Source organism: Muntiacus reevesi, chromosome 8, assembly GCF_963930625.1.
Source record: "Muntiacus reevesi chromosome 8, mMunRee1.1, whole genome shotgun sequence".
Classification (NCBI taxonomy): Eukaryota; Metazoa; Chordata; class Mammalia; order Artiodactyla; family Cervidae; genus Muntiacus; species Muntiacus reevesi.
The window spans coordinates 43,833,015-43,859,738 of record NC_089256.1 but is presented as its reverse complement, the minus strand read 5'-3'; the positions used below and the strand labels follow the sequence as shown (position 1 = coordinate 43,859,738).

Here is a 26,724-nt window from a genome sequence, read left to right as displayed (position 1 = left end):
GAATTGACTAAAACTCCTCCATGGCTCCCAGATTCATTTCCAGCCACTTCAACTTAAACCAAAAAACTACAGAAGTACTTCTACAGCTAAAATGGCCAAAGGCCCTTATTTGATACACATTCCTTTTAAAAATGCTGTAGGGCAAGGAAGGCAAAGATTATCCACCTTTTATGGGTGGTGAAACTGAAATTAAATCCCTTGTCCAAGAAAATAAGGCTATTTAAGAGCTCAACCCCAGGTAAGAACCTAGAGTTCTGATTTCTAGTCCAGCTGCCTCCGCCCTTCAAAGTCATCTTGGTTAATCCCGTGACTTGAAATTCCTGGGCCTTGCAGTCACCGAGCTGAATCACGACTACATTCCTGCGCGCTCGCTGAATCCCGCAGACCAGGGGGCCCACTCCTAAACTGGGTAGGAACCAAGAAGGCGGTGCACCGTGACGCGCGAACCCTCAAAGCCAAACAACTAAACTGTCCTCGGGCTGTTTACCGAGGCGGACCTGGACCCCCGAGGCAGGTCAGCCGACGCCAAAGACTATAAAGCGCGGCTGCCCACACACTGCCGGATTCCTAGGGTAACTTGGTATCGCCAAGGACGCCGGGTCTCCGCCCCTGCCCGGAGCGCCCCGACCGCACCGCGCGCCGTGTGCCGCGTGAGGCGGAGCCCGGCCCCAGAGCGGCGCGCGCACCCCGCCGCCTCGCGTCGCGTGACTCGGCGGGGGCGCGCGGGGTTAGCGCCCGCCCGCGCCACTTCCGACGCAGCCCTAGGTTCAGGTTCCGGGGCGCCGCGGAGCTCCCGGCCTGTGGGTCGAGCGCGGCCCTCTGCGGCGGCCGGGATGGAGGAGGCTGGAGCGGCTGTGGCCACAGCCGGGGAGGCCGAACTGAACTTGTCTCGCCTCAGCGTGTCTCTCGAGACGCTGGAGTCGGAGCTGGAGGCGAGGGGCGAGGAGCGGCGCGGCGCGCGGGAGGCGCTGCTGCGGCTGCTGCTACCGCACAACCGTCTGGTGTCGCTGCCGCGGGCGCTGGGCAGCGGCTTCCCGCACCTCCAGCTGTTGGACGTGAGCGGCAACGCGTTGACCGCGCTAGGGCCGGAGCTGCTGGCGCTGCGCGGCCTGCGCACGCTGCTGGCCAAGAACAACCGACTCGGCGGGCCGGGTGCCCTCCCCAAGGGCCTGGCCCAGTCGCCGCTCTGCCGCAGCCTCCAGGTGCTTAACCTCAGCGGGAACTGCTTCCAGGAGGTGCCCGCCTCGCTGCTGGAGCTGCGCGCGCTGCAGACCCTCAGCCTTGGCGGCAACCAGCTTCAGAGCATCCCGGCCGAGATCGAGAACTTGAGGAGGTGAGTGGGTGCCTTCCTGAGAGTAGGGAGGCCCGAGACGGGGTCCGGGAGCTCCGGAGCCCCTCATCTGGTCTTGGCGCCGTGGGATCACGTACCCGTCTTTAGTCCAGGCTCTTTTTGAACTCTTTAACTGCGAGTACTGCCCTTCCAGCTCGTCGAGTTGGAGTGAAGATCTAGTAAGGTCATGGGTGTGACAGCAGCATTTGGTTTGTTGTGTTTGCCCTGTGCAGATTTTCAAGACAGTTTTTCTGTCGTCTTTCTGGGGTCTGGGGGAGTGACCGAACCGAGCACATACTCTAACAAATGTAAGTCCGCGGTTGTCACTTCACTCCGAAGTCTTGGGTGGTTTTCCATGCCTATAAACTAATGCTTATGCTTTGTGGCGTGACATACAAGGTGCTCGGAGCTGATCCTTGTTTTTCACGACATTTCCTGCCCCATCCGTCCTCTTTGTAGCGATACCAGCAATTTGTGGTTTTGTGGTATTCCAGTATTTGTGGAGTTCCCTAATCTGTGCGCTTTACCTTGTAGGCACTGACTAAATATATGTTGAATGGGTTCAGTGCCTCTGCGCTGCTGTTACCTTTGTCTGGAATGTTGCTTGCACTTTGGCAAACTCCTGTTCACCCTTCAAAACTTGTTTTGAAGGCCATTTCTTTGTTTCCTTCCTTTACTGCTTCCTGGACAACAATTAGTTATTGTCTAAACTGTACTTCTTTTGTACCTCATGCACCCTGCCATTGCATTTAACCTTATTGATTTTAACTCCGTGTTTACAGATCTGCCTCATCGACTGAATTATTCAGTAAATATATGTTGAATTAAATGGAAGAAGGAAGCAGAGAAATAACAAAAGTCCCTTCAGTAAAGTGTGAAATAAAGCAAGAGCAAGTGTTTTGTCCAAAGTGAAAGAAAAGTAACTACCATTTATAAAGTGTTTTTGCATCCTTTATTGAGTTTTCTGAGATAACCAGATATTAGAGCTGAAAGGGACCTCAGAGTTAAGTGTAGTGGAAAAAACACTGACCTGAGAGTAAGAACTCTTGGTGTCCCAGGCTTAGGCAAGTCCCTTTCCATATCCTGACTACAGTTTCCTAATCTGCAAAGGAAGGCGCTTGGACAAGATGTCCCTTTGTTTACTCCCCAGCAGATGTTTATGGAGTACCTACCCTGTGTCAGGCACTGTCCTAGGTGCTGGGGATCCAGTGATGAAAGGGATCCTACCCTCCTGGAGCATTGTAACAGAGGAGAGGTTAAACAGCTGTTAACTTCATTGTCTAATTACAATTGTTATATAAGTTTTGTGAAGAAGTAGGAGTGCCTTGAAATGAAGTAACTTAGTTTGGTTTGAGCAAGTAACGTTTGAGCTGAGCTTTTAAAGGTGGAGTTGGGAGTTAACCAGGAGAGGATGGGATGGGATCAGTCCAGGCTGAAGGAACAGTGCACATGAAAACCCAGAGGCGAGAAGGAATGAAGGCCAAAATTTTGAAAGGAGGTCATTGTACTAGAGCATAGTGAGAAAGTAAGCAACAGGAAAGGTGGCAAATATAAATTTGAACCAGATCCTAGGCCATGTCATAACTTGAAGGCCATGGTAAAGCTTGGATTTTATTCGAAGTACACCTGAGTTTTATAAAAGCATGGCTGTCTTATTGCTGTGCAGGAATAGAGTGGTGAGGGAGTAAAGAGCTGAGAAGAGACTTTGAGGGCTGGTTGGAAGGAGTCTCTTCTACTAGAATGAGAGATGATGGTGGCTTATACTAGGGTAATGCTAGGAGACATAGTAAGAAATAGAGTTGGAGAGGGATTTAAATGTAAAATTGTCAGACCTTGTTCTTTCTAATTTTGATGTTACGTAGTTACAACATTCTCATTTGAATTTTTTTTAAACATACTAAGGAAAACTCAGGATAAATATTATTTCCATCACATGGCGGAAAACATAGGCAAAAGTCCCATTTTTTTAAAAATACTTACAATGCCGCAGGCCTTGTGGTAGGTCCTCTGAATATGCTTTTTAATTTTCACAATGTTTCTGTGAGGAGAGGAAGAAACTGAGGCCCTGAGAAGTCAAATCTTCATATAACAAAGCCTATAAGTGGTAGAACTGGATTTGACCTTTGGGATCTCTGACTTCAAACACGTGAATTTCTCACAGTGACAGAGTAGGGCTAGAACCTAATTCTTCTGACTGCTGTTCTCTTGAGTCAGATCAGGACTGTGGCTAAAGCCATTTTCCTGATTGATCTCATTTTCTGGACCACTATGTGTGGTTTTTGATCATTGCCCCTTTGTCTCCAATTGTGTGTAGACGCTTTTATGTCAGTGTTTTCCCTTTTCAATTGTATGCTCTATTTCTTTTTACTGATAAGAATCAGTAAATGTTTAGATTATATGCTCCAAATATAGATACTAGTCGAATGTAGGCTGAAAGGGTCATGTAGAAATGCTATACTCTTAGAAGCAGAGACAGCCTAGGCATTTGGCCTAATTCACCCTCTTTTTACAGATGAAGAAACTGAGATTTAGTATCAGTGATTTGCTTGAGGCCAAATAGTGACAGTGTGATTCATGTGGTTCAATACTTGTAGGCTGCTTACTACTTAGTACTGAAATAATACATTAAAGCTTCAAAAAAGGAGAGGCAAAAGTTTGGTTACTCAAACCCTAACTAAGGTACCTGCCCAAGAACACCATTTTCTCTTAGAATATACGTGGGCTCCCTCGACCTCATTGGTAACCTTGATGTATTTTGTAGAATATACGTGGGCTCCCTCGACCTCATTGGTAACCTTGATGTATTTTGTGTATTGTGCTAAGTTGCTTTTAAAACCAATTGAGGTGTTTCTGGATACTTGGAATATATCTGCCCTCTTTAACAATTTAAAAAATAATGCAGTGTATATAATTCATGTAAAGGTTCCCTTTTTCCCCACCTTCCATCCTTCCAGGAGGGAATAACAAATAAATACTCCTGGCTTAATTGGTGGAGTTGATCCTCCAGATTTAGCAGGTTATCTTGATGTTTGTTTCCTGTACTCAGTTGATCCTAGTGATAAAATTTTTAAAAAGTGGTTTCTGAAAGATGACTTTGAAGAATATCAAATAAGTAGAAGGTGAAAATCCTATTTTTATGATTAGCTTCATTCCCCTGGAGTAAATCAGGCTCAGTGTGAATCATGAGGTTGTGGATGTAGATTCTTTCCATCAAAAAATGAAGTTCTTATTCAACAAGTAGGTATAATAACTGTTCAGCTAATATATGGAGAAACTTGGTTATGTTCTTACAATGTTGGATAAGTAGGTATAATTCTTGTTTTGACCATGACCTGTTTCACTATCTGCCTGATGTGGCTTTCAGTCAGTCAGTTTGGTTGCTCAGTTGTGTCTGACTCTTTGCAACCCCTGGACTGCAGCAGGCCAGGCCTCCCTGTCCATCACCAACTCCCAGAGTTTACTCAAATTCATGTCCATTGAGTCGGTGATGCCATCCAACCATCTCATCCTCTGTCGTCCCCTTCTCCTCCCGCCTTCAATCTTTTACAGTATCAGGGTCTTTTCAAATGAGTCAGTTCTTTGCATCAGGTGGCCGAAGTATTGGAGTTTCAGCTTCGACATCAGACCTTCCAATGAATATTCAGAACTGATTTCCTTTAGGATGGACTGGTTGGATCTCCTTGCAGTCCAAGGGACTCTAAAGAGTCTTCTCCAACACCACAGTTCAAAAGCATCAATTCTTCAGCGCTCAGCTTTCTTCACAATCCAACTGTCACATCCATACATGACCACTGGAAAAGCCATAGCCTTGACTAGACGGATCTTTGTTGACAATGTCTCTGCTTTTTAATATGCTGTCTAGGTTGGTCATAACTTTCCTTTCAAGGAGTAGGTGTCTCTTAATTTCATGGCTGCAGTCACCATCTGCAATGATTTTGGAGCCCAAAAAAATAAAGTCTGACACTGTTTCCCCATCTATTTGCCATGAGGTGATGGGATCAGATGCCATGGTCTTAGTTTTCTGAATGTTGAGTTTTAAGCCAACTTTTTCAGTCTCCTCTTTCACCTTCATCAAGAGGCTCTTTAGTTCTTCTTCTCCTTCTGCCATAAGGGTGGTGTCATCTGCATATCTGAGGTTATTGATATTTCTCCTGCAATCTTGATTCCAGCTTGTGCTTCATCCAGTCCAGCATTTCTCATGATGTCCTCTGCATATAAGTTAAATAAGCAGGGTGACAATATACAGCCTTGACAGACTCCTTTCCTGATTTGGAACCAGTCTGTTGTTCCATGTCCAGTTCTAACTGTTGCTTCCTTACCTGCATGCGGGTTTCTCTAGAGGCAGGTCAGGTGGTCTGGTATGCCCATCTCTTTCAGAATTTGCCACAGTTTATTGTGATCCACACAGTCAAAGGCTTTGGCATAGTCAATAAAGCAGAAATAGATGTTTTTCTGGAACTCTCTTGCTTTTTCGATGATCCAGCAGATATTGGCAATTTGATCTCTGGTTCCTCTGCCTTTTCTAAAACGAGCTTGAACATCTGGAAGCTAATGGTTCACGTATTGCTGAAGCCTGGCTTGGAGAATTTTCAACATTACTTTACTAGCGTGTGAGATGAGTACAGTTGTGAGGTAGTTTGAGCATTCTTTGGCATTGCCTTTCTTAGGGATTGGAATGAAAACTGACCTTTTCCAGGTTGCTTTAGAAATTAAAAATATGAGAATTGTGATAGAAATAAAAACTAAATATTAATGTCCTGGAATGTTTTGAAGCTAGCTGCAATAGGTTGATATCTTACAAAAAGAGCTGACTCAACCAGATGATAAAAGAATGCAGTAAAATTTAAATCAAAACTCTTTACCCCATTAGAGTCACATACTGAGTTTTTCTCTGACTCTCAATTCTTCCTTCTGGCTTCTTTCTTTCAATGCCTTAGTCTGGGGCAAATACCATGAAATGATTCCTACATTTGTGCTTCTGCTTTTAAACATATAATGTACTTTAAAAGCCTGTGGTGAGTATTTGAAAATCATTTAGTCTGAACGTGCTACCTCAGGAAAACAACTTCTTGATCCACAAGTGTATGATTCTTAGCTTTCTGTTCTCTTATTTTCTGTTTTCTGCATCTTTGTGAACCAGTCTGTCTTACTTTAAATCCATCTCCGTGTTACCAACCATAATATAGGACTCATGTATATATTTGTTATATTTAACATGATTTTTGTTTGGGTGGAAAAACAAAACATGTCCTACTTACACCTGTGTTTAAGTTGTTTGGCATTGAGGGGAGCCTAGTGTATTTTTCTAGTGGGTCACTGGGCTTCCTAGAAGAAAGGCACCCAGTATCCCTAAGGATTGGAGAGGTGAGATACTCTTCAGGAAACAAATTTAAGGTTGGCCTGTTAACCCTAAACAAAAATGAAAGGAAGAATTCTCTAAATTTTGTGAATGACCTTCCTGATTTTTGGTTTTTTGTCAAACACCAAAAGAATAGAGTTGTTTCAAGGCTGATTGACAGAAGTGCATTGTTGACAAAAACAAGAACTTTTAAACATAAACACTACAGTTTTGCTTTAAATTCTACAGTGGTTTCCTTTATCCTTATAGAAAAGCATGTTTGGAAATAGTAGAGTGTTTTAGGAATGTAATTCCCACAAATCATTGAAAAGCTTTAAGTTCAAGAATTTTGGAAATTATTTGAGTTTGAAAGTGGTACATAAACCTAAAAATGTAAATTTAATATGCTGATTGTATATGCTAATTAATGATACCCATCAGTTGCCAAGAGATTCATATGGTTTTGAAATCATGGATTTGGTTGTATTTTGGGACATCATATCTTTTTCTGCCAAAGTCACGTTAACTATTAAAAGTTTGGCATCCTTTCTGTGTACTTCCCCACCAACTCCAAAACACAAAGAGAAAACACTAGTAACTGGCTACCAGATGGTAGTTTCTCTTAGTTCCTGACTTAAATGTATAGAAAGGACCATATTTATATTTGCTGTCAGACTCACTTGTCCCTTTCATCACTTTCTTTTCTTTTCTTCCCCACTAGACTAAAATGCAAGTTGTTATTTTACTGTCAGATCCTTTATAAAAGGACTTCCCAGTATGTTAAAAAATTTTTTTCTTAGTGGTCTCAGTAAAAAGTGTTTTTTCCAGAGAAGTTTCTGTTTTGGATTCCAAGTATTCTTTTCTACTCTACTCTATTCCATTCCATTCTATTCTGGTAGCTGTCTGTCATGTTTGAAAAATAGAAATTTCTAAGTAACTGAGAAATAGCTTATACCATAATGTGTAAGATAAAAAAAACATCTTGCCTAGGAACCTCTTTCACCAGTGCTTAAGCACTTACATGTAGGAGAATTCAGTTTTGTATCCAGACTATTGATTTTTGCCACAAGATGATACTTAAAAGAGAAAAATAAAATAGGCTGTCAGGATTAAAGTTTTCTGTTTACTTTTACTGAACATTGTAAATCTAAAGAGAGAAATGCAGTCTTGAAAAGATTCACCCAATAAGAATAGAAAAGAGGTATCATAAATATATTTTTTAAATGACAGAGATTCAGATTCAAATTGGCTTTGAATCACCATACATCAAGGAAATCTGAGATTATGAAATACAGATAAGAAAATCAACAGAAGAAATTTTATCTGAGAAAATATGTATAAGGCAGCCTGTAAAGGACTTTAAGTTTATTTCCTAACTTCAGAGGATAAAGGAGGGAACTTCATCAGTGCAAAAAAAACCAGAACTTTTAAAACTGATAACTTTGAAAACCCCAATTGGAATTTCTAGAAATAAAAATATCTGACTAGGAACTCAGTGGGGTGATTGGCAGACTGAAGTCAGCTGGTGAGCCATGAATCAGTAAGCATAAAGAGATTACTGAGACACTCTGAAATGCCACACAAAAAGATAAAGAAGTATAAACTATGAAAGAAATGTTAACAGAGGTGGAAAATAGATCCTGAAGTTCAAAGTGCTATTTGCTAGGAATTCCAGAAAGAGAATAGAGAGAAGAATATAGGAAAGGCAGTGCCAGAAGTAATAGTAGTTGAGAATTTCCCACAATTAAAGAAAGAGAGCACTCTAAACTGGTATCTTGATACAGCATAAAAAAAACCTTTAGAACAGTAAGGATAAAGAAAAAAGCTCATGAAAACTAATAAGAAGTAAAACAGATTACCTTCAAAGAATAATAGTAATATGGGCTGTAATAAGATAGTAAAACAGTATCTTCCTTGTGCTAAGGAAAAGTATTTGTCAACCTAGAATTTTATGCCCAGCCAAGCTATTATTCAGGTGTGAAGGGAAAATATAAAAACATCAGAGATTAAAAAAAAAAAAATTTGAGATAAAGGACTAAAAGATGAACAACTGAGTTCGTACTGAAAGAACTTCTAAAGAATGTGCTCCAAGAAAAATGAACTTTAAAAGAAATAGCAACTGCCAAAAACAGTGGTAAGCAGAGAAATTGATAAAACTTACTGATGATTCTGAGTAATTATTGATTGGGAATAAATTTTAGTTTATTTTCAAATCAAGGTAGAATTAATTCAATATGATAATATGAAGATGACAGAGAAGGGAGCATGGATGTGTGTTTGGGAGTTAGAAGAAGGGCAAAGGAAATTGAAGGGGTAACTACTAACAAAATAGATGTAGCACATACAATTCAAAATAATAGAGGAGGAATGAGACAAAAGGAAACTTGATGGACACAACCAAAAGCAGGCTGTTAGGGGAAAGATATTAAGATACACCATGGTAATAGAAAACACCAGGGCAAACACATCAGCATTCAAGTTGTGCACTGTTTATGAGAGTTTTACTTAAAGTAGAAATACCTCAGTAGGTTTAAAGTTAAAGGGTAGAAAAAGATGTACCAAGCATCTCTCTATCATTTTACACCTGAACTTGACTGCCATAGGTTCCAATCTGGTCTTCCTGCTCTCACCCCTCCCATTGGACTCACCTCTCCCTGCCACTACTTCTACTGTTTTCCATACAGTAACTGAAGTGATCCTTCTAAAGTGTAAGTCAAGTTACACAACTAGCCTTTGTTCACACCCCTTCTACCTAGGATAAATTCAAAATCCTTGCTAAGGCCTGAAGGTCCTCTGTGATCTGGCTTTCCCAGGCTACCTTTCTAACTTCGCCACCCTCCACTAAACCCCTTTTGTCACCTGATGTACCCACACTGGCTGTGTTGCTCTTTCACAGCACACCAAGCTTTTTTCCACCTCAGAGATTTGTACTCCGTCAGTCATTTCAATCAGATCTCCATTCAAGTGTCACCTCCTAAGATAAACCTTTTTTGACCTTCCAGTGTACTCTACTGAATGCAGAGTTCTGGAGAATAGCAAGTAGAGACAAGAATGCCTTCTTTTATGAACAATGTAAAGAAATAGAGGAAAACAATAGAATGGGAAAGACTAGAGATCTCTTGGAGAAAATTGGAGATATCAGGGGAACTTTTCATGCAAGGATGGGCATGATAAAGGACAGAAATGGTAAGGACCTAACAGAAGCAGAAGAGATTAAAAAGACGTGGCAAAAATACACAGAAGAACTACACAAAAAAGGTCCTAATGACCTGGATAACCATGATGGTGTGGTCACTCACCTTCAGCCGGACATCCTAGAGTGTGAAGTCAAGCAGTCCTCAGGAAGCATTACTATGAACAAAGCTAGTGGAGGTGATGGTATTCCAGCTGAGCTATTTCAGATCCTAAAAGATGATGCTGATGATGCTGTGAAAGTGCTGCATTCAATATGTCAACAAATTTGGAAGGCTCAGCAATGGCCACAGGATTGGAAAAGGTTGGTTTTTATTCCAGTCCCAAAGAAGGGCAGTGTTGAAGAATGTTCAAGCTATCATACAGTTGTGCTCATTACACAAGGTTATGCTCAATATCCTTCAAGCTAGGCTTCAGCAGTATGTGAATTGAGAACTTCCACATGTACAAGCTGGGTTTCAAAGAGGCAGAGGAACCAGAGATAAAATTGCCAACAATTGTTGGACCGTGGAGAGAGCAAGGGAATTCCACAAAAGCATCTACTTCTGCTTCATTGACTATACTAAAGCCTGTGTGGATCATAATAAATTGTAAAAAGTTCTTAAGGAAATGGGAGTACCAGACACGTAACCTATATCCTGAGAAACCTGTACGTGGGTCAGGAAGCAACAGTTAGAAATGGACATGGAGCAACAGACTGGTTCAAAATTGGGAAGGGATGCAATAAGGCTGTATATTGTCGCCCTGTTTATTTAACTAATATGCAGGGTACAGGCTGGAATCAGGGTTGCCAAGAGAAATATCAACAGCCTTATATATGCAACCACTCTAATGGCAGAAAGTGAAGAGGAACTGAAGAGCCTCTTGATGAGGACGAAAGATGAAAGTGAAAAAGCTGGCTTGAAACTCAACATTAAATTTAAAAAAAAAAACAGGATCATTATACCCAGTCCTGTCACTTCATGGCAAATAGAAGAGAGAAAAGTGCAACCAGTGACAGGTTTTATTTTCTTGGGTTCCCAAATCACTGCAGATGGTGACTACAGTCATGAAATTAAAAAGACTCTTCTTCCTTGGATAGAAAGCTATGGCAAGCAAAAGCAAAGACATCACTTTGCCAACAAAGGTGCATATAGTCAAACCTATGATTTTTTCCAGTAGTCATGTATGCATGTGAGAATTGGACCATAAAGAAGGCTGAGTCCCAAAGAATTGGTGCTTTCTAATTGTGATGCTGGAGAAGGCTCTTGAGAGTCCCTTGAACTGCAGGGAGATCCAACCAGTCCATCCTAAAGGAGATCAGTCCTGGGTGTTCATTGGTAGGACTGATGTTGAAGCTGAAACTCTAATACTTTGGCCACCTGATGTGAAGAGCTGACTCATTTGTAAAGACCCTGGTGCTGGGAAAGATTGAAGGCAGGAGGAGAAGGGGATGACAGAGGATGAGATGGTTGGATGGCATCACTGACTCAATGGACACGAGTTTGGGTGAATCGGACACGACTGAGTGACTGAACTGAACTGAGTAGACTTATTTTTCCCTGCATTTAAAGTTATCTTAAAAGAATGATAGTGTCTACTGAGTTAGCAGATATAGCAGGAAGACAAAATAACATAGTAATGGAGAAGATCTGTATGTGTATGTTTTAGGTATACAGCAAGAACTGATTGTGCCACCTCTACTCCCGCTGCTCCAGAAAGTTTTGGAGAGAGCCTGTCTACCAGTCATCACCACAAGGAGTAGCAGTACATTTTGGTTCTATATATGCTGTGTCTAAAATATTGTTAGCATTATTAGAAAATAAGATGATTAACCGAAACTTTAATTTCATAATACTGGTTCAGTTTTGCATAATTTGTTTAGTTAGCCTCTGAAGTTTACAGTTGCTATAATAAGAGCAAAGAAGAAATATAAACTTAAGCATGTTTTTCCGTTCTTCAGTGGAATGATAATGTATTGAATCCAAACCCACCAGCATAGAATACAGGGCTCCTATAATCTGGCCTTTCTCCAGCTGTACTCTGGGTTCCTCAAAATGAATTCTTTCATGTGTCAAAAGGTATACTCATTATCCCGTAAAAACCCTCTTTGCTGAAGAGGAACCTGAAGTTCCTCTTTCGTGCTGTTATCCTAAATGGGCTAAATTCATAATCCAGCTGAAGTCGCAACACTTCTGGGAGCCTTTCTAATCAGAACTAATGTCCTTTTATTATTTCTCTACTTGTTAAACCCTTACATCATTTATGGATTGTTCTCATTTTGGTATTTAATCACGTTGGGCTTATTTGATGCCTTATTTTGCATTTAATTACAATACTGTCTCACACTGGAGTGTCTTGCCTGTTTACTATAATACGAGCTCCCTGAAGATTGCATTCTTCCTTCAAAGACTGTATAGACAAAGAAATCCTGAATAAAATTTATCCATTTGCTGAATGGATAAATGATATGTGTTCATTTTAATAAAGACAATGAGGTACTTGTCCAACTTTTTTTTCATTTATTTTTGCAGTTTAGAGTGTTTATATCTTGGAGGAAACTTCATCAAAGAAATACCACCAGAATTAGGAAATCTGCCTTCTCTAAATTACTTGGTATTATGTGACAACAAAATCCAGAGTGTGCCTCCTCAGCTTTCACAGTGAGTATTTTCGGGAGTTTATGTGTAGATACACATCCGTGCTTAGGAATTACTGTCCAGCATTCACCCACATGGTTTGTATGTGGAAAAGAATTAAGTGTTATCAAAGTAAATGATACAGAAAGCTCTGAGGTATGCTGTGAATTGGGTTGCTTATTTTTAATTTTACTTTTAAATGCTCTGACATATTCTTCAATATTACTGAGCCTCTTTTTCTTTTTTTAAAATTTACTATTTTTAAAACTTTTATTGACATACAGTTGATTTACAGTGTTATGTTAAGTTCTGCTATACAGCAGAGTGATTCAGTTATACATATGTATGTATTCTTTTTCTTACTCTGTTATGGTATATCAAAGGATATTGAATGTAGTTCCTTGTGCTATACAGTAGGACATTATTGTTTATCTTGTATGTAACAGTTTGCATCTTCTAAGCCTAAACTCCTAATCCTTCTTTCCCCTACCCCACTTCCCCTTGGCAATCAGAAGTGTGTTTTCGAGTCTGTGAGTCTGATTCTGTTTCATAGATATGTTCATTTGTGTTATATTTTAGATTCCACATGTAAGTGATATCATGTGGTATTTGTCTTTCTCTTCCTGACATACTTCACTTAGTATGATAATCTAGGTCCATTCGTGTAATTGCAAATGGTATTATATCATTCTTTTTATGGCTGAGTAGTGTTCCATTTTGTGTGTGTGTGTGTGTGTGTATGAGTACATCTTCTTTATCCATTCATCTGTCGATGGACCTTTAGATTGTTTCCACATATTGGCTGTTGCAAATAGTACTTCTGTGAAAATAACAGTACATGTATCTTTTTGAATAATAGTTTTATCTGAATATATGTTCAGGAGTGGGGTTGCTGGATCGTATTACAGGTCTATTTTTAATGTTTTGAGGAACTTCCATGCTGTTTTCCTTAGTTGCTGAGCCTCTCTTCTGTAATCAAAGGTTCCCCAAGGTTTTATGGAATTTTGGTGACTCATATTTGCTATGTAGCATTCATACCCAGTGAGATAATGTGAAGGAGCTTGATTCCTGTTGCATTTGAAATCTTTCCTTTTTTAGATATCTGAATGATAAAGCATGCCAAAAAAAAAAGCCTTTACATGTAGTATTTATATCAGCTAGCACAGAATACTTTCTAAGTATTTGGAGCTCTCTAAGATTCTATGACATACACAAATGTGGGCTCTAATTTAGTTTCAGCATCTTTTAATTTTAGTTGCATTGATATTAACCTTAATGGCTCATTCTCATGGGGAGATTGAGTTCTTCACTTAACTTTCTGGGTAGTTACCTTGCTTATGACTGTTGATTTTTGTACTGCCTTCATTCTAGGTTGCATTCACTTCGTTCCCTTAGTCTTCACAATAACTTGCTGACATACCTGCCTCGAGAGATCCTCAACCTTATTCATTTGGAAGAACTGAGTTTGCGAGGGAACCCACTGGTTGTTCGTTTCGTTAGAGATTTAACCTATGATCCTCCAACTCTCCTGGAGTTAGCTGCACGGACCATTAAAATTCGAAATATTTCCTACACTCCCTATGATCTTCCTGGGAATCTTCTTAGATACTTGAGTTTAGCCAGCAATTGTCCAAACCCAAAGTGTGGAGGTAAGTTAATTGTGTCCTGTTACCCATTCATTTAGTTATTTTTAAATTAATGATCTAAATGTTATAATTAGCTGTCTTCTTTCAGAGAAAGGTGATTTGTCTCTGTTTCTGTTTGCTTTATCTTTTCACCCTTTTACCAGATAGTAAGACATCTCACCCTCTCTGTGTTCCTTCCTTCCTCCCTCCCTCCTTTCTTTCCTCCCTCTCTTCTTTCATTTCTTCTTTTCATGGTACTTTCAAATTCATACACAAGGCAAAATACCCAGAAAGTCTTATCCTGTCATGGAACTATCATAGGATAAGCTAAATTGGTAATATGAGGGGAAACACAAAGCATAAATAGTTCTAAATGCTTTAGAAGAGTCTCTAAAATGTTTAGCTACCTTTCATGTTTATTTGAAGGACATTTTTTTAGACTCAGCTTTCTGAGTATCAGGTACCTTTGTAAAGTATACTTCAAAATGTATGAGAATAGGGTGAACATGTCCCAATTTCAGAATGTCTTGGAATTCTATATTCTTTAAAACTCGTGGTTCAAGATTTCTTGAGTTTAGAGCATTTGGAGAGAATTGAATAATGTGATGTAACTCAGAGTAAAGTAGGAATCCAAAATACTATTGGAAATCATAGGAGGGAGAGAGTACGTTTATTAGATCTAGAAAAAATAAGACGGTTCTTGAAACGTGAGTTGAATTTTGATATGGTTTGATTGAGGATAGAAAACTTTTCAGCTGGAGAGTGTAAAATTGGGAACAAAAGCAGAAAAATGTCAAATGAGAAACAATTTGCTGAAATGTACAGTTAAAGGAGTAACGAGAGAAGAGTAAAAGGTACATTGAGGCCAGGTTATAAAGGGCCTGAAGCGCCAGGGTGTGTGCAGCGGAATCAGTAAATGATAACAGGTCAGTTTATTTTGTCTCCCTCATAAAAGATTTTTTTTTTTAATCCAACTTAATAGGGGTACAGGAAGGTTTTTATTATTGTAGGATAAATGTGGGTGCCGGGAAAATGCTGCATAAATATGATCAGAGCTGAGGTTTTCCCCAGCTCTCAAGGTCTTATTATACCTTGAAAAGTGTTACAAGGTTAAAAAGAGAAGGTGATTTAAGTTTATCAAAGAATATTAAAGGTCAAGGATACTAATAGTTTAAAAAAGAAAAATGACGCTACTCTGGGCCATTTCTGGGCACTTATTCTTAGAAGTAGAGGTTGCTGTGCCAAGTTAGAAGTGCTTTTGGTTTTCTCTGGTTTTCCTTTCCAAGTTGGCTTTAACAGTGGCAAGAGACAGCACTCACCAGGCCCTCAGGCTTAATAGTCTGTATCTGATCTCTGAATCTGTCCTTCCCTGGTGACTCAGATAGTAAAGCGTCTGTCTGCAATGCAGGAGACCCGGGTTCAATCCCTGGGTTGGGAAGATCCCCTGGAGAAGGAAATTGCAACCCATTCCAGTACTTTTGCCTGGAAAATTCCATGGACTGAGGGCCCTGGTAGACTACAGTCCGTGGGGTTGCAAACAGTTAGACACGACTGAGCAACTTCGCTTTCTTTCTTTTCTAGAAGTGGACCTCTACAAGAATTCTCCTGTCTCTCTTAAATGGCTTCTTAATGAGTTCTTTAGTATACTGCTATGTTATTTATCTTAGGAACAAAAATACTTTTTACATTATTAGCTTAAAATTTGAGATAATAATCTGAAGTGAACCATTGACATTTTCCCCCTCATATTCCTTAGTTGTTGAACTCTGTAGACAAAAGTAATGTTTTATTTTGTGAGTTAATTTGTCTTTGTATAGTCTGGAGATCTTATAAATGACAAGATAGTATTATACTGTTTCAGCTGTTTTATAATAGGCTCCCTGGTGGTTCAGTGGTTAAGAATCCTCCTGCCAGTGCTGGAGATGGAAGAGATGCAGGTTCAATCCCCTGGTGGAAAAGATCCCCTGGAGAAGGAAATGGCAACCCACTCCAATGTTTTTGCCTGGGAAATCCCATGGACAGAGTAGCTATGTATGGTGGGCTACAGCCCATGGGGTTGCAGAGTCAAACGCAACTTAGTGACTAAACAACAGCAACAATGCTTAATTTTATAAATGCCTTATTACTTCTATCTGTTTTAGAAGCTAGCACATTATGGGGACTTATTGTTAATATTGATTGATCAGTTTACTGAATTGGTCCACTTTCCTACATTGTTTAAAGTAACATACTATGAATTTCCCTTTTAAAACTATCAGTTATACTGACTTAATACAGGATCACAAAATCAGAAAGTCAGTGGAGAAATAACAGAAGAAAAATTAATAGGAGAAAAGTTGTCCTTTGCTTGGACCACGTCTTTTTATTTTGGTCCCATATGTTATATACACAGAGTAGTTGGTTATAGAGGAATCTTAGGTAGAGTGTAAAGGTTGAGATTCTTCTCCAGAGAGGCGATGGGCCCCAGGGTTCTAGGTATCCCAATTATACTGCAGCTGTTGGGACAGCCTTCGTAGTTACGAGACCTACAGGAGGAGAAGTAGCCGGAAGCCCACGACACAGCAGCCTCTGCTTTTCCTGTCATCACTAGCTGTATATTTACTTAGCTGAAGGGCCACAGATCAGGAGCACTAAATTAGGCATCAAGAAAGCTAATTACTAGTTTCAGTCTGTGTCACAGCATATAACAGCATGAAAGTCAGGTGAGATCGGCAGTGAGACAACTTTGAAGCTGTACCGTTGGACCCTGTGGAAATATGATGGCGTTTGGTTAACTTTTAATTTTTCCTTCTCATTACATAAGGACGGGGGTACCAGCAGTCATCTCCTTTCTGCAAATTTTGGGTATAACAATTAATTCTTTAAGATCATTATCAAAGGAGTCTTGTGTGTAGGTTTATTTTATTTTATTTTATTTTTTTAAGTTCCTTGACTGTAGGGTAGTACCACGGAGTGGCTTGGGGGATGGAGAAAGGGCACTTTAGGTATCCTATATTCTCTATCAGCCCCTGTCCACCAAGTTACCAGAGACAACAAGCTGAGTCAACAATGTCCTTTTAATGCCAACTCCCTTTAAAGTAAATCTCCTGACCTTTTCTTTGTAGTCAGATTGATATCTCTAAGACCTTCCAGTATTTCTATAAACAACTATGGAAACAGCCACTACGTCTGCTTAAGATTCTCAAAAAAGAAGACTATAAGATTTTTTTCAGAGTGATGAATATAGGATTAGAAAGGAAACCGTGGCTCTTTGCTTTGCTTTGTAATGATTACTTTGTACTTATTCTTCCTTCTCTCCAGGAGTCTACTTTGATTGCTGCGTCAGACAAATTAAATTTGTGGACTTCTGTGGGAAATACCGCCTCCCTCTGATGCACTACCTGTGTTCGCCAGAATGCTCTTCCCCTTGCAGTTCTGCCTCTCATAGCTCCACATCCCAGAGTGAATCTGACTCAGAAGATGAAGCTAGTGTGGCTGCACACAGAATGCAGAAAGTTCTTCTTGGTTGAAAAGGGTGCAGGGTGGTGTGAAACAGTAAAAGACTGAGCAGCGGTGGTTAGAAAAGAGACTAGACTTCGAGGTTCACTAGAAACTGTATCTTAAATGTCCATGGCGTAGTTGGAGATTTTGTGTTTCTCACCATTCAGCAGGAAGAAGCCCAATTCCATGTTTGGATTCTTGGAATATAATTCGCTCTGAATGGCAGTTTCAAATTTAGCTGATTGTTTGCAGTTTTCAAGCTTTGCATGAATCATACAACAGAATGGAACATTCTGCAGAGCAGTACTGTAATAAACCACCAATGCTTTGGCTTGTGACAGTTGACATGAAGATAGAAATTATCACAGCTGTAATTTTTATCAGTGTTGTCCCTGAGTTTAGGTTGACCGCTATACCATAACAGGATTAACCCTCTTTTCTTGTATTGCCCCTACGTCTAGATGAGAGTTTTTCAGATAAGCTCACAGATGGTTCCATAGGACCTAAACCTTTCTCAGCTACTGATTGGCAAAGGAAGGGATATAACTCTTATGTGGGGTTTTAAAACTCTTCAGTTCTGCTCCTTTGTTCTATGTGATTGTTGTTATCCTTGTATAATCCAGCAGTGACTGTAATAGTGCCTTAATCATAACAAGAATTTAGAAATTTATTCAAGAAATGATACCAGAGCAGCCTATAACCTGACATACTATGCAGAATGGTTTAAAATATGCTTTAACAGAGCTAGGTAAACAAATGTATATCTGACATCTGAGCTCATAGCCACCTTAACTTCATTTTTGTCTAAACAAATCACTTTTATACTTAATGGGGAACCAACCAGCTTGAACTTAAGAAAGAATAATAGATTTTGATGGGAAAATCTATCAGATTTCTTTCAACAAAAAAGAGATGTTAGGTAGGAAACTTCTTTATATCTTGCATTAAAGGAACAGGAGAAAGATTTTAAAGGTTTCAGGAGTCCACTGTAGCTCCTTTGCCTCTGTGTAAAAGGGCTTCCTTGGTGGCTCAGGTACTAAAGAATCTGCCTGCAATGCAGGAGATCCTGGGTTTGATCCCCAGATTGGGAAGATTCCCTGGAGAAGGGAATGGCAACCCACTCCAGTATTCTTGCCTAGAGAATTCCATGGACAGAGGATCCTGGTGGGCTACAGTCCATGGGGTCACAAAGAGTCGGATATGACTTTGTGTGTACTGAATTGTAACTTCCTCCAATTTTAAAGAAAAACTAGAGAAACGACAACAATTGAAACAAAATTGGGCACAGCAGTCATTGTTTTTACACAGTAGAACAGTTTTTAAAACAAGTTTAACCATGGAGTACTTTTTGAAAATAATTTATTGATAAAATATTTTAAATGTATTAATACAGCCTTAAAATATAGCAGAGAAATGGTTTCACATATTGCCAGTAGAAATGACCAAATTTTTATTAACCTAGTATGCAGCAAAAACTAATAGTACAACTACAAGTTGACATTGTAATATAAAATACACAGCACACACTAGCAATCATTAGATAACTTACTTGTCATAACATAATAGTTTGTTGGAGAATATTACCTGTAGAGTAAGACATAGTCCTGAAACACATTGGAACATCAGATGATCTCCCTTCTGACTTCTGGCGTTCATGACTGGGCACACCTTTCCTTAGAAGCAGGTTGTTGTATAATAATGATATGTACATATGTTAGGTTTTTGTCATATATATATTTTATTTTAGAAGAGAATATACTGTAGGATAGTTTGTTTGTTTATTATATGTTAATTCATGAAACATCATGAGAGTTTCATGACTGCAGTTGTGAAACGCTGCTATGGAGTGAACCCCTTCACTCTGTTGTAATAAGATTCTTTTTTCCTTTTGATCCAGAAATTTTCTATGTTTATAGAAGTTATGTAGTATATTTCTACTGCCTAGCAAAGTAGTACATAGGTGATTATATCATTAAATGGAAGTAATAAAAAGTCTTTGTTTACTTTTCCATTTGAGCCACACAACTGGGCTTCCCAGGTGGTGCTAGAGGTAAAGAACCCACCTCCCAGTGCAGGAGACAAAAGAGACACAAGTTCCATCCCTGGAGGAGGGCATGGTAACCCACTTCAGTATTCTTGCCTGGAGAATCCCATGAACAGAGGGGCCTGGTGGGCTATGGTCCACAAGGTCGCAAAAAGTCGGATAGGGCTGAAGCGACTTAACATGCACGAAACTACATACTATTAATACAAAACTGAAAGATAAAGGTGACTTAGGCAGTGCCTAAGTGGCAAGCCCAAAGTGTTCTGTCAGTAAGTGATTTAGGTAAGATTCATAAAATATTTTCATAGAAAGTAAATAATGTGTTTATAGTAAAAGACTAAAATTGATAGGAACAAATTTTTTCTGGCTGAAATGCTTTAGGTTTACTTCCTAATTCATTACCAGTTTGATTTAAGTAACAGCTTGGGTGATTTTCTAAGGTAGATATGGTACTTAACCTTGCCAGTTTCCAGGAAAGAAGATATTCTGATTGATTTTTTACAGGCTTAACTCAGTCCAACCAGAAACAGTGTCTAGTCTTTGTTGCACAATATAGATGTATACATTGTATATAGCAAAATGTCTTCCAGCAAAATGTTATATTTGTATGTACATTTGAAAATCTCTGATTAGTATACAACTGTCTTTGGTTACTTTTACTTGAAATCTACATTTTAGCTGTCAGTTTTATCTCTTTATTTTTTTTTTAATCTTGACTTAATCTTTATAAGAGCTGCTAATAATTTCTAAACTTTTCCCTGTTTCTTTTCTCTGCCCTCCTTGTTTTGGTAACTGATGGGTATAAAAATTAACCAGGAGTGAGATACAGTTCCAGAGTTGTATAACTAACTGAACATTTAAATTGATAGTGTCTCTAGGTGCTAAGTCACTTGTTTTTGTGTAAGTTTTTGATATTGCTCCACTTGGGCAATTTTAGTGACCAAAATTTAATGTGGATAAAGCTACTTAACCAAAGCATTCACAGCAGGGGAAGGAAGAGGGTAGGAGGAACATTAAGTATGTTTAGAATGGAATTCTTCATTGCGGGTTTGGAATTGAAATGAACATTCTTAGTAATCTTTATTCCTAGAATCCAGTTCTCTCAAGTGTCACCAAACTGAGCTGGTGAAATAGTCCTAGGATTTTAGGAAATAGGAAGATTAGGTAATAGAATGTTTTGCTTCCATGGTGCCAGGGATTGGCTGACCAAAGGACAAGCCAGTCAGGGTTCTCAGCATTCCCTGTATTTGCGTAGTAGAGGTAGATCTAAGGGTTACTGTTCATATTTTACTTCTAAATGCTTGCTGATTTAGGAAGAGTCTCTTACTCTAAAATTCTTGATATTTGGAACTTTAACAAATTTAAAAGTAAAGACTTGCATCATGAACTGTACCTCAAATTTGAGAAATTTTTGTGTTAAATGTAGAGTTGAAAGCAGTCCACACTAGTGCGGGGAACCACTGTAGACCAAGTCTACCGTACATTGTAAATACCAGTTTTAAACAGAAGACAAGGAAAAGGCTGATTGCTGGAGTGTTAAGTGAAAGAAATCTTTAAAAACAACAAAGGACAGAGAAAGAGAATTACTCAGGGAGATCCTTGAGCCAAGAAAGTTTTTTAAAATAAGATTAAATTGTTTTGAAGTTAAGTGGCCCACTAACTACCATCTGGAAGCCTTTATCACAAAATTTCTTCAGCTTCTGCTAGTGGGAGATTGTCTACATTCCGCCATAATGCAGGGCCAGCAAATAATAGGATTTTCTTACAGCTAACCTTGGTCTTTCCGAAGGGAGCAAGTAATACCTCATCAACCTGAAATTTGTGGTACACACTTGGTTAATGTTTACCTTTTCACTATATAAAAGAGAAAAAAATACTAGGCAAATAATTAGTGCAAATAAAGTTTGATCTTACAAAGCATCTTAGCAGTAGCTGTTTATATAAAAAGTTATTCTAAATAAGACCCTTTGTAGGCAGAACTTGTTATCATAGTGTATATATGTAATGTATAAAATTAGTAAAGCTGCATTTATTGAGAAATACCTAATTTTTACCTGAATGAGAAGAAATGGTCTTCTCATCCAAAGTAGAGATTTTATTATGTCAGTGTAAATATTTCTTCCCATTTAGTCCAAAATAGCTTTGAAGTTGTGTTGAGTATTTAACAACAGTAAAGACTGCTGTGTAGGTTTTAGGCAACATGACCTGGAATGCATAGTTCTTATTTCCATTGTTTAGAAAGGTATTTGACCTTCACTGTTCCTGTATTAAGCACTCTGTGTAACATTAATCTGATGGATTTGATAGCATCCAACTTTGTATTTTATTATAGTCATGATCTTTTTAAAGGTCGCAGTGCCTTCAGTCGTGCTTAGGAGGTGTGTGCCTTAAATCTCCCTTTCTAGAGCCAAAGTTTGGGGAACTGTGTCATCAGGTTGTATGTGACAGCCTTGTGACTGCTTGCTTTTGAATGAAGGGAGAATGACTGTGATCCTGAAGGGCTTCTTCCCCTAAAAGCAGGCCTATTGCCTATGAGTTTAGGGCTTCTGGAGATGGAATCCTAATCAGGCATACTATCACAGGATTAGGGTCCCTGAAATAAAATCAGTGAAAAGGTATATTCTCTTTTCATATTACTTTATAAAGAAAATACATCTGCTTCCAGTTCCTAGCCAATGCATATTGATAGCATCATATAAAGATATTATTAGCATATTTTGTGCTTTCTTTGTAATACCAGGTTAAAGGGGGAGTATGTTTTAATATTTTTGCGTGTAGATATCCGTGTTCTTTTTCTGTCTCTTCTTGGTTCATATTTGCTAAAAATTGATGTAGAAAATAACAGTTCACTAACAGCAAACATGACACATTATCAAACATTTCACAGGGTAATATTGATTTGGGTGCTATTAGACTTGACTTAACTAGACTTAACTAGACTTAACTAGAACTTGTTTATTAGTCTCAGTTTATTATAAGAGATAGTATTCAATCTACTTAATATTAAATTTGTTAGTATAATGAAGGTTATACACCATTATACCAGAAAGCCATGGTTGGAGAGACTATCTGCATTTACCAGAAGTTACTTTCTTTCTTGGGCTATGAATAAATCAGGTAAAACTATTGTATTTTCAATTCCAGTTACAGAAGAAACCGGGGATAAGACTGACATCACTATTGCTGATTCAACAGAAACATTACTAAATTGGTTAGTTTTGTCTGGAACTAGTGTTTTAAGAGAATCCTTTCACTAACTTAAATGATTGGCATTGATATGTTATTGAAAAGGAGTATTAACCTCAACAATCACTTTATAACAGTCATGGAAAGACTTGTGTGTCTGTAATTGGTATCTGTTGCATTTCTGAGCCCACTTTGTACTCCTGAGAAACAAAAATATAATGGGAGAAATATTTTATATAACCAGTATTTTAACTTTTTATAAAATTTGAAATTTTAAAGTATCAATGAAGTATATTGAAAATAAATGTACTTTTACTTTAGTTAAATTACATCTTATTATCTGAGTCCTTAATTTTCTGTATTTGATATCTTGTGAATTAATATATCTATAGGTATATAGATGTTTAAAGTAGTAACAGTGTAACTAAACAATGTGACTCAATAATTACATTTTATTTTCAGAACAAGAGACAGTTTATTGCATCGGATTTATATATTACCTGTAATGGTAAATGCTCTAATCAGAATATTTAAGCTAATTAAATTCTATACCTCCTTTCCCCCCATCCAGGACACACACAAGAATGTGATCTAACATTAACCCTCTGTGTGAATTTTGCCTTATCAAACATTGTGCCTTATTTTATTAAAAGTGTTTTGTTGGAATCTAATTCTGTATTCTGGAAAAGTAAAAGTCTTTTAATTGACAAGCATTTACTTAAAAATCTTATACTGTTGGTTTTTGCCTGATTACTTGCTGTACCGTTGCTCATCTAGTCATTGAATTTTTTCAATCCATGAATAATGCATTAAGCATATATAAGCATTTATATTCTCTGTGCCAGATGCAAAGGATGAAAGATGAACTAGACCAGATCGTTTCCTCCTCCTTCCACAGCCTTAACAGACTTAGAGATGCATAGTCTAAAATGAAATGGGTGAGGTCATTTTGCTAGTGGAAAGTCTTGCATTTAGTCCAGAACCAAGCAATCTTAATGCAAAGTAGTATAGTATTAACTGAGCACATTGATATTACAGTACTTATTCAGTGCCATTATTTTGGTTGACTCTAGAACAACTGACATTTCTGGATTCTGGAATTTGGAAGAATATCATGATTGGTTGTGAGTTATGGTAAACAGACTGGGTAGGAAAGACACACACTTTGCAAAACAGCAAAAATTTTAAACAAATTGTTTAAAATTTGCTGAAATGGAAAAGACTTAGAACTCTTTACCTGGTTGGTATATAAGAAGACTTCTTGATAAAGATGGGCTTAGAAATTTGAGGGCACAAGAGAAAAATTGTCAGTTGTAACTGATCTTTCCTGAGGGTAAAACTCCCTAGCCTGCCCAGTTGAGGATATTCTCCTTAGAGCAAGTGTTAAAAGAAAAATGTCTTCAATGGCTCGTCTAATTCTGTTGTACCGAAGAGAGAGCCTGAACATTCCAGAGGCTGTGTGAGATTTGGATGTGTCCCATCTGAACATCAGGTATCGAAATCTTAGAAGTCTGAAATTGACTCGCATTTTTGAGAGATGAAAGTTTTAAGCCCAGAGAGACTTGTCCAAGACTTCACATGACTGAATCTTAAATCTAAGCCTCTGGATTCCCAGGTCAGTGCTGTCTCCACTACATTATGCTACCTTCTTTAATTAATATGTACCTTCTTTAATTAATATGTACTCTGTTGTGTGACAGGAAATAAGATTTTACACTATCACTTCAGAATTTTGCATTTTTACTGGTACGATAAATACTTGGATGGCTCATTATATTTACAAAGCACGTTCAAAAGTCTGCCTTGTTTAATCTTCATGACACTGAAGTAGGACTAGGTTTGGTAGTTTGTTGGTGTGGGTTTATCATACCCTTTCCCCTCTCTGCGTCTGAAGTCAAGAAATTGACATAGACTTGAAAAAGGAGTATTTAGCTCTATCAAATCAGAATTGAATTTCTCCTCTCCTTAATGAGTATAACAAACTAAACACAGATTTCCCTGCATGGGTCCTGTACCCTTCAATAGCATTTCATGAGACTGACTTAGCACCACAGATCTGAAGGAGGGCAAATGCTCCCCAATTAGGAAAAGATGTAAAAAGATTTCTGGGCAGCTATTCTCAACCCTGGTTGTGCTTTAAAACCACCATGAAAGTGAAAGTCACTCAGTCGTGTCCGACTCTTTGCAACCCCATGGACTATACAGTACCACCATGGGAAGTTTCAAAATACGCAAAAGTACAGGGCCTCATCACCAGACCAATTGAAACCTGATCTCTAGAGGTGGGGTCTGGGCATCAATAGTTATAGAAGCTCTCCATGACTCAGTTACACGGCAAGGGTGCTTACTCTCCTGTGAAAGTCCCTTCGTGGTAATGAGATCAGTGAACTAGGATTTTTACAGATGAAGAAATGGGTGAGAGTGAAGAAGTGACTTGCCCAGATTCTCTTAAGATAAATTGTGACACAGCTGTGGCTAGAATCCATTTATCTATTAGAAAAAAATTGTTTTAATTGAATGCCTACTTTAGACCAAGCAGTGATTACTAATCCAATGTTCTTTGCTTCTCCCTGTAAGTTACCTTTTTTTCTGAACTGAAAGCGTTTTGTGGTTGTAAGATGATATAATCAAGTGGATTGGCCAGATTGAAGCCAGCCTCCACTAACAATATCTGCTGAATCGTGGAATGCAAAAGCAGCAAACCAGATCAGTGTGACCAAAAACCTTCATAAAAGGATGACTTGGTCAGATGTTTCAAGTTAAAAGTCACAAAGCAAGAGAGCCTTTCCATGGATAAGGAAAACCTCGTCGAGTCATGCACTGCTGCTTTTGACCACAGGTAAACAAATGGCTGGGGCTTCCCAGGTGATGCTAGTGGTAAAGAATCCACCTGTCAAGTCAGGAGATATGAGAGACTCAGGTTCAATCCCTGCATCAGGAAGATCCCCTGGAGAAGGGAATGGAAATCCACTGCAGTATTCTTCCCTGGGAAATCCCATGGACAGACGAGCCTGGTGGGCTACAGTCTATGGGGTCCCAAAGAATCTGACATGACTGAAGCAACTTAGCATGCACACAGATAAGTGACTAATATCCTTAGCAGCAGGGATGAAGTTGACAATACCAAGAAAGTTTTTTTCTTTTTAAGTAAGATTTTTAAAATGTAGATATCCGCCTACATAAAAACAGTATAGATCCTCCATAAGTATAAACTGTCTCGCTAGGAAACAGTAAGAAATGTTCAACCCAACTACACACTTTTATAAACACTATGCATAATTTCTACGCTTAGTTTCTTTTAGATCTAGCTATGATATTACATGATTATTTTATTACTTAAATCTGAAAAATAATGCAATCTTAAAATAGCTAGTTATTTGGAAGATTTAAATGGAAGAATAAACTTGCTCATGATGCCATGGAAACTCAAAGAAAAGAAAATATTCTTAAAATGTTACTGTGGGTATTTTCTGTAAATAAAGACTGGATTTAATGTTGCTTTGGGTTTTTTTTTTAAGTTGAACTAAATAAAGGTTTGTGAAATAAGTTTAATTTCCTGGAAATTAAACAAATTACAGCTAGAAAACTAGTTTTTGAAATTTGTCATCACTTGTAATTTTAACCTGTTTGTAAGCTCAACAGTGATCTCTGAGGTTCTTTCTAACTTTGAGTCTACAATTATCTGTGTTCAAAATTTCTACTTTTGTAGCTCTCAAATATTTGTAAGTTCTTGCATCCCTTACCACACCCTTTTTAGTCACCTCTATTTAGGTCTTTTAATCTTTTCTCTTAAACTAGTGTACATGCAGCCAGCGGCAGTGTTAGTGGAGTAATGAGGACTTTGCCCCTGACTCTGCAATTAAAATTCTACCCTTTATATCACTTCTAAGGGTTTGTTGTATTGGATGACA

The 26,724-nt window shown here is 38.6% G+C and overlaps 1 protein-coding gene across 1 annotated transcript; it reads left to right on the top strand.

Annotated features, from left to right (window-relative positions):
• The first annotated feature begins 384 nt into the window (after positions 1 to 384).
• On the top strand, positions 385 to 26,254 carry LRRC58 (leucine rich repeat containing 58). Its single transcript, XM_065942187.1, has 4 exons — positions 385 to 1,333; positions 12,374 to 12,502; positions 13,850 to 14,127; positions 17,404 to 26,254. The coding sequence occupies exons 1-4, from the start codon at positions 834 to 836 to the stop codon at positions 17,610 to 17,612; spliced, it is 1,116 nt and encodes a 371-aa protein (XP_065798259.1). The 5' UTR covers positions 385 to 833; the 3' UTR covers positions 17,613 to 26,254.
• Positions 26,255 to 26,724: the final 470 nt, after the last annotated feature.